Here is a 17,618-nt window from a genome sequence, read left to right on the forward strand (position 1 = left end):
ACATTTCATCCAGTTGCTCCAGCCTGCTTGGTAATCATTAAAAACACAAATATCGTCAATTCAACGCCCAAACTAGTATAATTCCAAACGTTTAGAAGTTAATAGAAGGTGCCTGTCTAACTTCATTAAGTAAATTCTAACATAAATATCAGGTTGGACAGAGTAAAAGAAGGACACTAAGGGGTAGATTTATCAAACCTCCCCTTTTCCTTTCTAGATAACGTTAAGGGGCTGGTTTATAGTTAAATGCAAATTTTGCCAGGCACAGAATTTAAAGTCGAACAAACCATATTTGTGCAAATGCTGACTTTTATTGTATGGAGGGTAAACACAGCATGCTCTCGTCTGCTGGACACAAGCTGTCCAGCTCTAGTTTTACACTTTAGTCTGCATCCCCATAACAGCTCTAAACCAGCTCTTACACCACCCTCTCCTGCATCACAAAATATTTTTTCCAGGTGCAAATTTAGTTCGTTGTTCACACTTTTCATCAAACGTGATTGTTCCACTAAAGATATGCCATGTCTCCCGCAGACTATCACACTTATGTTGATCTAATTTCCTGTTTCCAAGCTTATCAGAAACTCCCTGTACTGCTTCCTGCAGTATGCAGACCGTTACACTTCTGCTGTTCCAGTCTCCTTGCTTCAAAGCATACCTGGACCTCCATGTATTTCTTCTGCAGACTGTTATATCCTCTAAATCGTCTTCCATCCAGCGTTATCCACTGAGACTTGCTAGGTGCCTACTATTAGAACTGCGACCTGCGGGGCAGAATCTGCAAAGCCCATACTTTCTTACAGAGGTCACTGGTTAATTCCTTCTGTCCCGTTAGATTCCGCTACTCTCTGTAGGTAGCACTAAACCTAGCAGCCTCTGATCGTGACACCTGTTGCATCGTTCTTTTATTGGTGCATCATCCATTCCAACTGTCGTATTAACCAGGTCAGTCAATTAACTTTGCTCATATGCTATTGTTCCATTCTTTCTCTGTTCAGTTACTATTACTCGAGAATAAGTCCTGGGGACAACCAAGTACCGGTGAACATATCAATTTCCATGGGAAAGGGGTTGCTATAGGTGAAGCACTCGTCAACAAGAGTTCTGGTAACTTAATATAAGCAAGGTGATTTGTGACATCATAACTAACTACATCTGCAAGTTCTCTCACAAACTGTACAGTACATTTCTAAGAGACTGTCAGTGTGGGACAAAAGGTGGGTGAATGACAAAAATGTGGGACAATGCATGGATGTACGCTGAGAATGTGAGCTAAGGGGTGGGTGAGCATCAAAAAATGTATGACAATGGGTAGCTGATAGTCAAGAATGTGGGTCAAAGGTCAAGCGAGTAATCATCAAGAATGTGGGACAAGTGGTGGATGGGTGATCTTTAATATTTTGGGACAGGAAGTGGGTAGGTGACCATCAAGAATGGGGAACAAGGGGTTGGTGGGTTATCATCAAAAAACATGGGACAAAGGATGTGTGGTTAATTGTCAAGAACTTGAGACAAGATGTGGGTTGGTTGATTGATTGCCAAGAATGTGGGACAAGGGGTGGGTGTTAATCAAGAATGGGGTGAGTTGGCGATTGTCAAGATTGTTGGACATGTGTTAGGAAGAGCATGTAACTGGTCCCATGAGCATTTAGGAGTTTATTGTCTTGTTAGGGCTGTTAACAAACATTTAGGATTTTACCTGTGTAGTGGGATCACATACTGATTCCTATTGGTTCCTGATGCTTTAATTAGCTACCTGTGTCCGACAAGCCTTGTTGGGTTATAGCGTTCACACACTAGCTTTTTTGTGTTCTTGTTCATTGTTGTTCTGAATCCTGCCTGCTTTTTGCTATCTGACTCTTGCTTGTCGCCCAGACTATCCTACATGCTGCATGGACTGAACTTTAGCCTGTGACCCCGTTTATGTGATTTTCTGCCTAAAACAAAAAGTAGATTGTGACCTTATTTATCCTGTTTGTTGCCTAGTCTTAGACTGTGACTCCTAGTATACTGTTTGCTGCTTGACCCAGATTTTGCCTATTGCACGGTTATGTCTGCTCTGCTGTTTTTTTTGTTCTCCAGATTCTGCACCACATTATTCTGCACAGATTGTGTATAGACTTCTGATCTGCCTGAACATCACTTTACTGACAATAATGCTTTTCATCCTTCTTTGTCTAGTTTTATTAGTACTGGTGCTGCTTCACACTGCCACAGAAGTACTGGCCAAACACCGAAAATTACGACTTGCACATTTCTTTATTGCTCACTATACTAACCAGTACTCTATTGCCTTATGTAATACTGTTTGAACTTGGTTACTACAACCAAGTACCAACGAACATATCAAGTTCCCTGGGAAAGGGGGCTGCTATAGGGGAAGCTCTCGCTACCAACTGCTCTGGTAACTTAACTCAAGTAAGGTGATTTGTGACATTATAACTGGCCACAAAAGTTTTGAAAGGTACTCTCATGGATACTAGCCATTTTGTCTCTGGCAAATGTTCTCTATAATCAGCTGCAAGCTCTCTCGCAAATTGTGCAGGATATTTATAATAAACTAAAGGTGGGTGATTGTCTAAAATATGGTACAATGGGTGGGTGTATGGTGAGAATGTGGTCCAAGGAGTGGGTGATCATCAAGAATGTATGACAATGAGTGGGTAATAGTCAAGAATCAAACTGCATAAGGTTTGGGGTTGTTAAAATGCTGCACATCACCAATGGTTTGGATTTTCATCATTCAAACTGCAGGATAGTAAATCCTGCTACCTGGGGATGAAAATCGCTGGCGATGTGTGGCAATTTGAAAAGTGACAAAAAAAGTGCCTTCTAGTACATTTCCCCATTGGAGATCAATTGTCACAATCAAATTCATCTCCAATGTACAAGCCACAGTGGGTGAGCTACTTACATAGTGAGTGCACTATGGTCTCCAGGAAAATGACCGCTATTTGCATAACTTGCAAATTTATGTTCTGTCAAACCTTTATTTAGGAACATCGCCTCAGCAGAATGAACAAACCAGAAGTTGTGGATGCTGCTACCTAATTCCATTGTGGAGAGAGGCCATGCTGACAGTGAAAGCTGGAGACCAGTGGGATCAGTAGAAATACTCTTGTATTATTGTTAGTTAAAGAGGGAACTGGTGGACTGAACATATATTTGTAAAAACCCTTTTGCAGGACTATGCTTTAGCTTCATGGGTATAGTGAAGAGACAGCTAGATAGGAGATTTGGGACTGACATACCAAGGTGGAAAAGTGTATTAATACAGAAATGAGAACCCTTTTCAGTGGAGATTAAGGGCTAGATTTACTAAGCTGCGGGTTTGAAAAAGTGGGGAAGTTGCCTATAGCAACCAATCAGATTCTAGCTTTCATTTATTTAGTACCTTCTACAAAATGATAGCTAGAATCTGATTGGTTGCTATAGGCAACATCTCCACTTTTTCAAACCCACAGCTTAGTAAATCTAGCCCTAAGTGTGAATTGTGTCACAGTTTACAGAAAGGAAACAGTAAGTTGTTTTAACATAGTGAAAAGGAAGGAACAGCCAGCATTTACTACATGTGTTTCTACATCCATTTTGGAGGGACCTTATGTGAAAGCGAAGGAGTGTTGTTTGTAAAATTCTACTGGAGTGGATCTTATATATGTCACACAATGCTTAAAGTATTCATTATGCTTTCCTAACAATTACAGGTATAATTAATTATAATGTTAGCTGTAAAACAGATATATTCACATATAAATATGTATTCTGCTCATACACACAAAACATTGTGTGTATGAATGAGGTTATTGTAACATTATGTATGAATTCATATAGTGTAAGATTCTGAAGAGAGATAAGTAAATGTTTGCAAATTCTTATATCATGTACTAGATTAGATATTTCTGTAGGGATTGCTGGCAATAGACTATATATTGTTATTTCTTGTAATAGAATATATAAGCAATATATCTTTTAAATGCTAGCTTTACTTAACCTTGTATATATAACTCCCATTGTCCCATAGATTGTAAGCTTGCGAACAAGACCTTCTTACCTCTCTGTTTGTATTACCCATTGTATTGTTTTATTACTGTGTTTGTTCCTAATTGTAAAGCGCTACAGAATATGCTGGTGCTATATAAATAAATGTGGTGATGATGATGATGTTGAACCTTTAGATGTAGTGTTACTGCCATATACTGTAATATATAATCACATATTTTATACTTAGATATTGCACTACTGCCATCTACTGTCTAAAGTTAGTAGTGGATTACAGTTATCTCACATGATTCTTTAGAGCGAATATAAAGATATGTAGGATGAGGAATTATTTAGAATCTATTTTTAGGATAAAAAGATATCCTTTCCGAGTCCCCTCAATGTGAAGATTGTCTTGAAAATTAAGTGCATTCCAAATCATACGCAGACCGGGCTGGGATTTCTGCATTGATCCAGACATAATTGGTTAACTTAATTTTTTGAAGCTAAGTAAAATCATTTTTATATTACATCTTTTATGGCAGTTATTATTACATTGTGCTAATATTTCATTACTTTAACTCTGATAACCTGATACAAATATTATTATCAATTATTTATACAAGCTCTTGCTTTCTGGCATACATTAGTTTAAACAACAAACATTAATGTATTGTATACATTGCTTTCAAATGAGTGAACTGCTAGTAATAAAAACATATTTTAGTATTTTTCCACTATAAACAACCTCAATTTCAATATTTAGGGCTGTCTCTGCAAGAGTTTTTTGTAAGATTAACTAATGTATACACTCGCATTGCTTCTGTTATGCTATGGTATATGGCACCACATAGAAGTGTAGGGGGAGGGGTTGTTCCTTATAGAAGAATCTATCCTTAGAGGAGTGTTCTATCCCTTGCTCAATGCTCAGGAGAATATCTAAGTCTTGAAATAAATCCATTTGGTCAAACTGATTAAAATTAAACAGTTTATTGCTCAAAAACGTTTAAAATTTAAACATCACCAAGTACTTACTGGTCTGAACCAGAGTGAAATACAGACATTTCAAAACACAAAACTGATATATCTTGGTAAAAATTAAAATTGACCAAACTAAGCTGCATTTTACCAAGAAAATAAAATGTTCCTTATATAAGGATGATGATTGGTAATTTTTGATTACTATTTTGAAACCTTTACCTAGGAAGTAAAATAAATATACCAGAAGTTATCAAGAAACAAATGTAATTTCATGTCTTGCTCCAGCCATCAAGCTTTGCTTAGAATACACACAATCCTGTATATATCAGTCATGCTTGAAATGATAGAGTAGGCAATATTATAACAAGGAACCCCCAATTGTCCTTTACACTTTTTAGGTTTTTTTTTAATGTAGTGAAAATTGTATTATATTTTACAGATATAAATTCATTTCAAGAAGTATACAAACAGCAAGCTTTATTTATTAAAATGTCAGCAGGAGAGACAGGTTGTGTTTCTGTATGTAAATCATTTCAGTTAATGCTTCCATAAAAGCACTAACAATATTTTCACAGCTATCGGGGTTCTAGACGAACCTCTGTTTAACACCGGTAACAGCAGCTGGGTTTTACAACAATGGCTGATCAATATGGGCATATTTCTAATGTGTTTATATTCAGGAATAGACCAATCAACTACTATAAAGAGAGGTGCAAACTGATTTCGATTCCAGGCTGTGGGCATGTATGCACCATCCAGTAACTCACAATTCTTCATTCTGCAAGGCCTGTTTTCTATCTTTTGCACTAATGATGTGCAAACTTTAATATACTAACCTCTCTAGAGATCTCTAGGACATATTGACAAAGTATTGGTATATGTATTAAAGTTAAGAAAAGACAAGATATAAAAGCAAATGACAAAATTTATCAACTGGTAACAAACAGCATCTAAACTAGAGGTGTCCTAACTCAGTCCTCAAGTGCTACTAACAGGTCATGTTTTTGGGATTTCCGTCTGTAGAAACAGGTGGGATAATTACTGACCCAGCCAGATTAACTCACCTGTACGTGATTAAAGAACTCCTGAAACCATGAACTCTTGGTAGCCCTTGAGGACTGAGTTTTGACACCTCTGCTCTAAACCATTAGTCCCTTATATCCATTGTTAGGGATGTGGAGCTAAATAATATTCATAACAATAATAATGTGAAGTTTTGGAATGTTGGATTTAGCATGAGCCTGTGTCTAGGGTTGGTGGAGGTTGAGAAGTCGTTCTATACCTGCATATAACATCTCAGATTTGTTTTCTTTCTCCATAGACATAATGGGAACTAAGGGAATGAGAAAGACAACTGATGTAAGTTTAACTGAGATGGGAATGTTTTGTGTAAGGTAGCGTTACAATAATATTTAATATAAAATGTGTGACTGGTGGATGGGGCAGAGATTAGAGCACCAACAAATGCATATCTATAGTCTCCATTTATATAAATATGGTTCTGGATGTTATGTGGGGGTAAAAGGTTCACTGTAACAAGCTCACAGGTTCCTGCTCCTTCCCTATTGTTTTCCCCACTATTTATGGGTATGCAAGTAATACCACATCCTCCAAATCTTTTGGGCAAGTACAGTACAATGTTCGCCCAAAAAAGTTTAACCCCACCTGTTTGGCAATTCAGATTTTAAATTATATTTATTTTCTCACCAATTTTCCCTAACTGTAGCAAACACAGAGAAAATATGCCCATGTGAATGAGACCAACTAATTTATTTGTTGTAACTAGTCACTGCTATAAGTTACACAGTTTGGAAAAAAAATTACAGCTTTGTATTTCTTTGCAAATTACACAATAAACAAGAAAAAAATGCTATGCTCACTCCTGTACACATTTCAAGTATAAAATTCTCCTGTTCTGCAAAGAAACAAAAATTAAGGTGTATTACAGCATTTTCATTTACACTGCAGTTTAATGCATATAAAATAATACAAAAATTGTATACAAACATGATCACATAACGTCGACAATTCAAAAAGATGTTGTTGTTTTTTTAGTGCACCATATACCATAACAGGAGAAAATTGGATTATGGCATAAATATGGGATTTTGACACTACAACAGAAAAAAGAATATCAGGGCTACATCACTTCCTTAAACAAAATTGTACAAAACATCAGCTTCTAACTATATATAACATAATACTGATAGTCACAGTTTAACAATGAGCAACTGTGTTTGTTGGTGTTCTCGCACTAATGTAGTATAAAAACAGTTCTTTTTTACATGTATTATTCATTTCAGGTAACTTCAGTCATCGATGAAGAGTGATTCTGTGAAAAAGAAACAGATTTAAAGAATTACATTTAAGTACTTATGTAAAGAGCATTACCATGTGCAATAACATAAAAAGAGCATAAACTTCTTAACCTGGAAACGTTACTGACTGTATTATATAATGTCACATCTTACTTCAAGGTTTTGTGTTGAAGTTCTGTTCTTTATATGACTATGTCCACTATTCTGTCTCATTTCTAGAGTTCATTAGTTATATTATTTACTGAGTTCAAATTATTTTACTGATTATTGGATTGTACGGAAAAAAAGGATTTAATTCTATCCTGTATATAACAGTATTTATTTCCCCCACTAGAGGGATCACTTGGTCTTCTTTTCCTATAATTCTTTTACCAGCATGCTGCAGAATTTCTGGCACTCCCCAATGTTTAACCCAGGGTTTCCCAAACCCAGTGCTCAGGGCTCCCTAACAGTGCAGGTTTTCCATATCTCCTTGCTGGAGCACAGGTGTATTCATTACTGACTGACATATTGTAACAGATCCACAGGTGGTCCTAATTATGTCACATGTGATCCAGAAAACCTGCACTGTTAGGGAGCCCTGAGGACTGGGTTTGGGAAACCCTGGTTTAACCCCTTCAGTGCTAAGGACAAGTGGGACTCATCCTGCACACATACCTCAAAGGGACGAGTCCCAATTGTCCTTAGCACACATGAGGCTCCAATGATTCAAAATGATAGTTACCTGTCCCCCACAAGTATTTGCTGCCAGTGAGGGCTGGGAGAGAGTTAGCACATAATGACATCATCGCCTGAGCATGATGACATCACCCGGTGAATTAGCACTCACCACTGCACTAATCTGTAGTGCAGGAAATGCCCAATTTCCCGCATCCTGGCAGCTACAGTGTCAATTTGAAAGAGGGGAGTCTCTGAGAAATTATTATGTGGTTATCATGTGTGGCCATTTTGGGTAGTTTTTCTTAGCCGTGTCAGAAGGAATAAGCATAATAATGGAATTTTCTGAAAATTCAAAGTTTTCTAAAAAAAAAAACAAGGTATAATTTGTATGGGTACTGCATAAACAAATTATTAACATTAGTGTTGGAATATGACCAGCCTAAAAAGTGCCAAATGGGCTCAGCAAAGGGTGAGAAAAGCCTCAGAGCCAAAGGGGTTAAAGAGTACAATAGGATGTTGAATTAATGAATTTAACACTAGTAAGTTATCAACAAATGTTTATGAACTTGTTCAAATTAACATATGCACAGACCTTATTCTTGGTTCTCAATATTATTAGTATTATTATTGACACCTTTATATGCACGGCTTTACACCGATTGTTTTTTAATGATTTACATCAGTCCCTGCTCCGGTGGAGCTTACAGTCTGCATTTTCTCCAACAGACACACTAGGGTTAATTTAGTTACAAGTCAATTAACTTGTCAGTATGTTTTGGACTGTGGGAGGATACTGGTTATTGATTATACTCAATATTGAGAGCCCACTGCTTTTTCATTAATGTAATATCAGTGGGAGCTTTGAATATTTAGCATAATCACACAAAGTTAACAAATTAATTAACCACTGACTTCTCTCTTGATAATTTAAGCTAAAAAACCATGATGAATCTCTAGAGTTCATAGCTCTACACAATACATAACCAGAGATTGTGAATAACTAGCCTATTATATAAGGATTCTGTTGATGTATTAATACTATTTACATTCTGGGAACACCCCCATATTATTAATATTGGTTTAGGCAACAATATTTTGCTTTTAACTAGAGATGGACGGGCTCGGTTTCCTTGAAACCAAACTTCCGGAATCCAAGTACAGAGCCGAGTCGGCTCGGTACTCTCGCGCCTATTCGGACTCTAAATCGAGGCAAAACGTCATTGTGACGTCGTCGGATCTCGCGAGGTTTAGAATGAATAAATAGCCGCCTCTACGAAAATCCAGCGCCATTTGAGAGAGGGACAGAGAAGGGTTAGGTGGCAGTAATTGAGCAGTAATTGAGTAGTAATTGAGCAGGAAGAGAGCAGTATAGAGGAGGCATTTTTCCCTAAAAAGTGTTTGGGTTGTTATATTCCCCCTTGAAAAAAAACTATTTGCAGACTTGTGAAATAGTAAAATATCCTCAAAGTATATATCTGAATTTGCATTAAAAAGTGTTTGGGGTGTCATATTCCCCCCTTGGAAAAAACCTATTATCTTGACTGCTGAAACTCTAATATACCAGCACTCTATATTTCTGAATTTGCACAACAAAGTGTTTGGGCTGTCATTAAAATGGATTCACAGAAGTACACAAGAGCAGCAAGCAGCTGCTGCCACCAGTCCTGATGGTAGTCTTCCCTGTATGTCATCTGGTAAAGCCTATGTAAAAGGACATAGTCTTTTGAAGTCAGGTAACAAAAATCACACAAATAAAACACGTTTTACCATGTTGAAGAGAAAAAGAGCTGTAATAGAGGAAAAGTTAACTGCTGATAAAAAAAAAATTGCCCACATGCCATTCTACACACCCAGTGGCAAAGAAAGAATGGGGCCTTCGCCTTTCTCTATTAGCGCAAGATCTAAAAATGTTACTGAGGCTTCTTCTTGTAAGGTCACTCATGACCAAGCAAGACCAAGTAATTCGGAGTCCAAAAGTGGTTTCACAACTACTGTTACGTGTGAAAGCCGAGCTGCAAAAAAACAGTAAGACATTAAAGGAAAATGTATGCTCAGAATCAGAAATGACATCAATCCCTGAGGAGAGTCCATCAACGAGTGGTATGTGTAATCGTGACCATTCTGATAGTGTACCCATAAAGAAGGCCCCTTTCAGCATTTCTGCTGCTGTGTGCCTGAACAGCCCGAGTGTAGCCGGTGATACACTGATTGAGGATGCCACTTTAGAATTAGAAGAGGATGAGGGGGATATTTGTGTAGCCGACGAGGGCGCTAATGAGGTTGTTGATGAGGATGAGGTTGTTTGTGTAAGTCCTGCACCAGTGGAAGCAGTTCTGGCATGTGACAAGAAGAAGGCCATTGTCATGCCTGGGCATAAGACCAAAAAAGCCACTTCTTATGTGTGGAATTATTTCTACCCAAATCCTAAAACAGTTGTATAGCCATTTGTAGTGTATATAAAGCCACAATCAGTCGAGGGGGGGGGACCTTAACCATCTTTAAACCTCATCCATGTTATGCCATTTGACGAGAGTTCATGGAAAGGTGTTGGGAAAACCTGAAAGTTATGGCAAAAAAATAACAAAAGCACTTCATCATCAGCTAGGACCCTTCTCTCACTTACATCCAAAGCCTGCAATCTACACCCACAACACCGTTCTCATCAATATCCTCAGTAGCGATCGGAGATAGCCCTGAATCCGCTTAGTAAGGCTCGATGACTCCGGCACTATAATTGATTCCTCTGTAGAATGTTTGAACGTTAGTCCCCCTGCTGCTGCCGGGGGTGAATCTTCCTCCCATAAGAAGCCCAAGAAGAAGAGCACTAGTACTTTACAACAATTAACTGTGAAACAACCTTTTGCTAGAGGAAGCAAATATGACAGCAGTCACCCAGTCGCAAAGCGGATCACAGACACCATGGCGACTATACTAGTGTTAGATCTGCGTCCAATATCCACAATAAACGCAGCTGGTTTTTCACAGTTAATTAATGTTTTGTGTCCCCGTTACAAAATTCCATCGCAACACCATTTTTCACGACAAGCTATTCCGCAACTGTATCAAAACGTTCATAAAAATATACTAATTGGGCTCAAAAATGCCGCTGTAACAACTGTACACTTAACCACAGATATGTGGAAAAGTGGAAGTGGCCAAACCAAAGATTATACGACTGTCACAGCACACTGGGTTGGTCATTCGCCTTCACAAGAAGTAACAGCAGCAGCATGTACACCACTACGTAACATTTCTCACAGGCAGGCTACTCTTTGTATCACCGGCTTCACTAACAGGCATACAGCTGATAATTTGTTACGAAAACTAAGGGATGTCATTGATACATGGCTTATACCACTTGGACTCTCCCCAGGATATGTTATTTCTGATAACGCCAACAATATTTTGCGATCATTACAGCTGGGTGAATTCCATCACATTCCCTGTTTTGCTCACACAATAAAATTGGTGGTGCAGTACTTCTTGAAAAATAACCGGGGCATTTCCGGCATTCTGCCACAGCATGTAGGAGATTGCAACAGCTCCAAGAACAATTTAACTTGCCCTGCCACCAACTTAAGCAAGAGGTGTTAACAAGGTGGAATTCCACCCTGAGGATGGATGAACAGCGCAAAGCCATACAAGCGTATTGCACAAGCCATTGGGAAAGGAGGGGGAATGTATTTCAGTCTTGCACAGTGGAGAATCCTTTCTGTGCTGTGCAAGGTGCTGAAACCATTTGAAGTTGTGACATGTGAAGTGAGTTCAGACTCTGCGTGCTTGAGCCAAGTCATTTCCTTAATTCGACTTTTGGAAAATCAGCTTGACAAACTGAAGGAGGAGATGAAAGATAGCAATTCCGCAAAGTATGTTGGCCTTGTAGATTAAGTACTTAATTCGCTTCGCAATAATCCAAGAGTTATCGCTATGTTTTGGCAACTGTGCTTGATCTGAGGTTTAAGACCTACATCCATTCTATGCTTCCAAAGGACCGAGATCAAAACAGTTGCAAGGAGCTATTGGTCAGCAAGTTGTCCGCTGAACTGGGCCTTGGCTTGATGAAGTCTCCTCCTTCAGTTTCTCAGGCAGCTGCTGCTCGGAAAAAATTGCACTTTCCAAATACAAGCAGGGATGACGCAGGTGACAGACCACAACTTTGACATCTGGGCTGGTTTGAAAGATTTTACCAAAAAAAGTGTGACCTCGGCCATAACTCCATCCAATCCTACTATTAACATGCAAAGGATGGTGGAGGATTATTTTCAAGATTTAATTGATATGGAAATGTCAGACAGTCCCTTTCCATACTGGGAGGAAAAACAATCCATTTGGAAACCCATGTACAAACTAGCTTTGCAATACCTAAGCTGCCCACACTCTAGTATGTACTTAGAAAGAGTATTCAGCACAGCCGGAAACCTGGTCAGTGATTGACGTAGGAGGTTACTTACTAAAAATGTGGAAAAGATAATGCTCATCAAAATGAACTACATCTTTCACAAGGAAGGCCTTTACCGGCAAATACATTCAAGTATTGACACTTCTCTAATGGCGGATTCGAGCGGAGATGTATTAATAGACTGTGATGATGATGTACACACTGATGAGGGTGAGGATGATGTTGAAGATGATGACGACAACATGTTTTTGAAACTTTTCACTATAAGTGTAGGGTGTAATATACACCCAAACAGAAAAGGGGGTTTGGGCATTTTGATTTATCGTACAGTCTTTGCAGGCTGCATTTTTGTAACTTTCACTATAAGTGTAGGGTGTAATATACACCCAAAGAGAAAAACTGTTTTGGGCATTTTGATTTATCGTACAGTATTTGCAGGCTGTATTTTTGTAATCTTCACTATAAGTGTAGGGTGGAATATACATCCAAAGAGAAAAGGTGCTTTGGGCATTTTCATTTATTGTACAGTCTTTGCAGGCTGCATTTTTGTAACTTTTACTTTAAGTGTAGGGTGTAATATACACCCAAAGAGAAAAGGTGCTGTAAGCATTTTGATTTATCACACAGTCTTTGCAGGCTGCATTTTTGTAACTTTCACTATAAGTGTAGGGTGTAATATATACCCAAAGAGAAAAGGTGCATTGGGCATTTTGATTTATCGTACAGTCTTTGCAGGCTGCATTTTTGTAACTTTCACTTCAAGTGTAGGGTGTAATATATACCCAAAGAGAAAAGGTGCATTGGGCATTTTGATTTATCGTACAGTCTTTGCAGGCTGCATTTTTGTAACCTTCACTATAAGTGTAGGGTGGAATATACATCCAAAGAGAAAAGGTGCTTTGGGCATTTTCATTTATTGTACAGTCTTTGCAGGCTGCATTTTTGTAACTTTTACTTTAAGTGTAGGGTGTAATATACACCCAAAGAGAAAAGGTGCTTTAAGCATTTTGATTTATCACACAGTCTTTGCAGGCTGCATTTTTGTAACTTTCACTATAAGTGTAGGGTGTAATATACACCCAAAGAGAAAAGCTGCTTTGGGCATTTTGATTTATTGTACAGTCTTTGCAGGCTGCTTTTTTAAAACTTGAACTATAAGTGTAGGGTGTAATATACACCCAACTGGCTTTTTACTTTGAATTTCAATAGCTCTTGAAGTGCGTTGTCTGGCACCCTGGATTGGTGTGTGTCTGATAAAAGCACACATCCCGGGAGGGTCAGCGCTCGTTCACATTTATTAGCTGTAGAATTAAGAAGGGCCTAGCAGGGATTAAACTGTATTTATCGTAATTTGCACTAATAAGTGTAGGGTATAATATACACCCAACTGGCTGTTTACTTTGAATTTCAATAGCTCTTGAAGTGCGCTGTCTGGCACCCTGGATTGCTGTGTGTCTGATAAAAGCACACATCCCGAGAGGGTCAGCACTCGTTGACATTTATTAGCTGTAGAAATACTTCACTTATTCAAGAAACAGGTGGAGCGATCGATCGTTGCCATGTATTAGCTGTAGAATTACCTCACTTATCCAAGAAACAGGTGGAGTGATCAATCGTTGCCATGTATTACCTGTAGAATTACCTCCCTTTCCAAGAAACAGGTGGAGCGCTCGTTGCAATGTTTCCTAGATGTGGTAGGAACTGTCGTGTGTTTGTGTCATTGCTCTGTCGCTTACCATCCAGCCAGATCGCTGCAGTATTTGGCTGAAAGTGTATGAAAAGCATATTGTGACCTGTGAGATGGTCAAAATTGAATGGAAATGACTGCAAATTAGTGTTAGTGAGGTTAATAATGTAGGTACAAAATAATACCTAAATTATGTTATTTTAGCCCAAAACATGGAATTTTTTTAAAAATTGCAAAACAAAACCAAACAAAACCAAAACCAAAACACACAAAGGCGGTTTTGGAAAAACCAAAACCAAAACACGAAGGTAATCCAGATCCAAAACCAAAACCAAAACACGGGGGTCAGTGAGCATCTCCACTTTTAACATTATACATTTTAGTGGTGAAATAAATGTTATAATTTAATTTTAATTTCTACTTTGTCAGTCAGTCACCTAATCTTTAGATTAACATCAATATGCAAAAGTAAATATTGTACCCCAAAATATCACTACCCCAGGAGTAGTAGTTCCCTACATCACAGTAGTTCTGTCCTGTCTTCTTGTGTTCATAACCTGATTAAACTACATAGAGATTGCTATGTTCCAGTACAGATCAAATAGAATATGTAGTGTTGGTGGTACTGAATCACTACTATTATCTACTGCAGAGGGTATATACATTCACATAAAACCCAGGCACTTGGAAAGACAAAAATAATCTTCATTTGGAATATATCTGACACTCCTGATGTTGAATGTCCAAATGTCATAGTTTTTCCTAACTTGCATGTTTGGAAATGTTCCCATCTATTTTATTTGTGTTCCTACATGTTGCACACATGTTGGAAGCTTCATTGAAATTAAAGGGTACAAGAACATGAATGGGAAAAGCTCTGAGATTTTTAAACATTGCTGATGAACTTTTTTTTAGGGTGACAGACATTGCTAAAAATCACTGTTAAATAAATTAGAGCATTGGGGCAAAGAACTTCCCTTTTTTAGGCAATTGCGGCAATTTTGATTTAAAAAAAAAAGGTAGAAAAATCAGCATTACGTCCTAATTGAAAATGGGGGGTTATGTATACACTGTGGATCCATTATAAGTTTATGTATAGTTTGGTGCAGTGGTTAAAGTGGAACTATGGATGTGTCAGTATTGAAATTTAGAAGTGGCGTTATGAAAAATGTAATGGGAATGTAAATGAATAGAATTTGATAGTTTTACAATGAAAGCAGTAGAAGAAGTGTCGGTATGGCATACCATCATATACACCCCCACTTCCACTACTGATTTATTTGAATAAAACATGTCTTGAGCAAGTGTCTGTTATTATACAAAAATTAACATTGCAACCAATTTAAAATAATTGTTCTATAATGCTATTATATTGTTGTCAAAACCCTAATAAAAACAAACAATTTATATAAAATAATAGTAAATAATAATATGTAATATTACCTGTGCACTCAAAGTCTCAAGGGGACTTTCAACTCTGGGAAAAGCCATTAGGGGCATTCCCCTTGTGTCTTCAGGTTTCGGTTTAGATGGAAATCCATGTGTTCCTTTAAAGTTGTGCACAACACACAACCCCTTCAATAAATAAAAAAGCATAAACCAGTTAGAGTTGCAAATAATTTATTAAACCAGATTTTTTTGTTTATCCGTATAGATACTGTATGTATGTAAACATGGATATACCAACTTATTCTCATGAAAAATAAATAGAAATAAAAGAGATGGAGAAAAAAATACAGAGAGTATATGTTAAAAGGATGAATTTGCACAAATATAAATGCAAAGTGTCACAGAAAACTCAATTTGCGCACACATTATGTAAATGAGCCATTATTGTGGAAGGGATGCCGGTTACTGTTTTAAACAGTACTGTAAAAATCATATGATATTTGATTGTAGATGTGTAGAGGTTTTACTGTAGACTTGTGGTAGTATATGGATTTTATTTCTTTGGTATTTGTAGTTTTGTTGAGATTGTTTACCCATAAAAACTAATAGAAAAGTACCTGTTAACTTTTTTTATATAAATTCTCTGTATAAATCTGTAATATGTTGGTGCTATAAAAATAAAGGATAATTGTTTCACGTTGCATACAATGCAGATTAATTCTCATATCATGTCAGCTATCGGCTGGAAAACATGCTGGAGTTGGAAGTTTCACAACACCTAGAGAGCGATAGGTTGACCAGACCTGCTATATACAGTTTATTATTTGAGCTATATATTAACAATGAAAAAGTAATTTCAATTCAAATTCCAGAAAAAAGTTATCATGAACTTAGAAATTTTCCACCACATCTCATAAGAGAAACAGCCCTGTATATTTGTTTACCCTGCTTTTATTATCTATATACTGGTATAATGTGTTGTAAATAGGCTCAGCATGCAACACATAACTTCAGAAGTAAAAAAGGTTACTTAAAAACAACAGCACAATCTGGTATACAATGAAGTGGAAACAAAAGCCATGTAGTATCATGTATCATGTCATATTAGTATCTATGTAAGTTTGGTCATTCTGAATGAACCCTTCAACAAGAGCTGATTTAATTTATCCTTGTTGAATCTGAATATACAAACAAATATTATATTATATTAATTTTCCTTCCATCCCATGTGGAAATACTGTTACTCTAATGGTCTATAGGCTTTGCTATGGTTATGTATCTTTTTGTAAGTTTAACCAATGCCACAAGTACTATTCAACCATATTAACCCCTTATTGACCAGAAGTGTTTTACACTTTAATGAGTAGGACAATTTGTAGTATTTTGCAATGTATTGATCTCTGTGCTCTATTAGAGTGTGTACTGTGTTGAAAATGTTTTCTTTACATTTGAAGTAGCCATCCTAGCCCTCTAATAATGTCTGTCTGTGTATGCCATTGCTAATAAACACTTCAACAACTGGTATATTGGTCTGGACAATGACAGGCTGGTAAAAATATATTCCCCTAACATGACAGCACTACTATTATTTTTATTTATCATGAGTGTGTGTATTTGTGTTTGTATTTTTTTAGTATTTAACCAAAACAAATATCCACATAATTGCAAAAGTGAGTAACAGTTTATAATATATACATAGTGACTAATTTGTTCTTCTATGCAGAGTTCTGTAATAAAGACTATACAATAGTTATTTTGACAGTACGTACCAAAAACAAAGCCACGGCAGTTCCAAGAATGAAACCACCAATAACATCTACACAGTGGTTCCTGTACTCAGATACACGGTTCAGTCCGGTAAGGAATGCAGAGCAGAGAATCCCAAGGCAAAGAACGGGTTTTGCTAGTCTGCTGCTTTTCGTTTTAATTGTGCTCGTGATGTACATCTGAAATAGAACAGGTCGCTTGTCAGTTCAAAGGGATAATTATCCGTTTAAATGTGCTTTAAAAGGTCTATATGGCATATTTGGAATTGAAGTACCTATCTAAGAAACCTTATTCAAAAGTTAAAAAGAGACCATTTGTACTTGAACATTTCAACAAGGCAATCACTTGTCTGTGTGTGTGCATGTATGTTAGGGAATTTAGACTGTAAGCTCCAATGGAGCAGGCACTGATGTGAGTGAGTTCTCTGTACAGCGCTGCG

General features: G+C 37.4%; 1 protein-coding gene across 1 annotated transcript in view; it reads right to left on the reverse strand.

The window, feature by feature from the left end:
* Positions 1–4,952: 4,952 nt before the first annotated feature.
* Positions 4,953–17,618, reverse strand: part of PLPPR1 (phospholipid phosphatase related 1) — a 116,629-nt gene continuing 103,963 nt past the window's right edge. The window contains exons 6-8 of the mRNA XM_075210906.1: positions 17,182–17,358; positions 15,467–15,598; positions 4,953–7,291 (exon numbers count right to left, since the gene is read on the reverse strand). Coding sequence (XP_075067007.1) covers positions 7,259–7,291; positions 15,467–15,598; positions 17,182–17,358 — 342 coding nt within the window. The 3' untranslated portion in view covers positions 4,953–7,258. The remainder of the gene's footprint in view (positions 7,292–15,466; positions 15,599–17,181; positions 17,359–17,618) is intronic.

The sequence above is a fragment of the Mixophyes fleayi genome, chromosome 1 (assembly GCF_038048845.1).
Source record: "Mixophyes fleayi isolate aMixFle1 chromosome 1, aMixFle1.hap1, whole genome shotgun sequence".
NCBI classification, from domain to species: Eukaryota; Metazoa; Chordata; class Amphibia; order Anura; family Limnodynastidae; genus Mixophyes; species Mixophyes fleayi.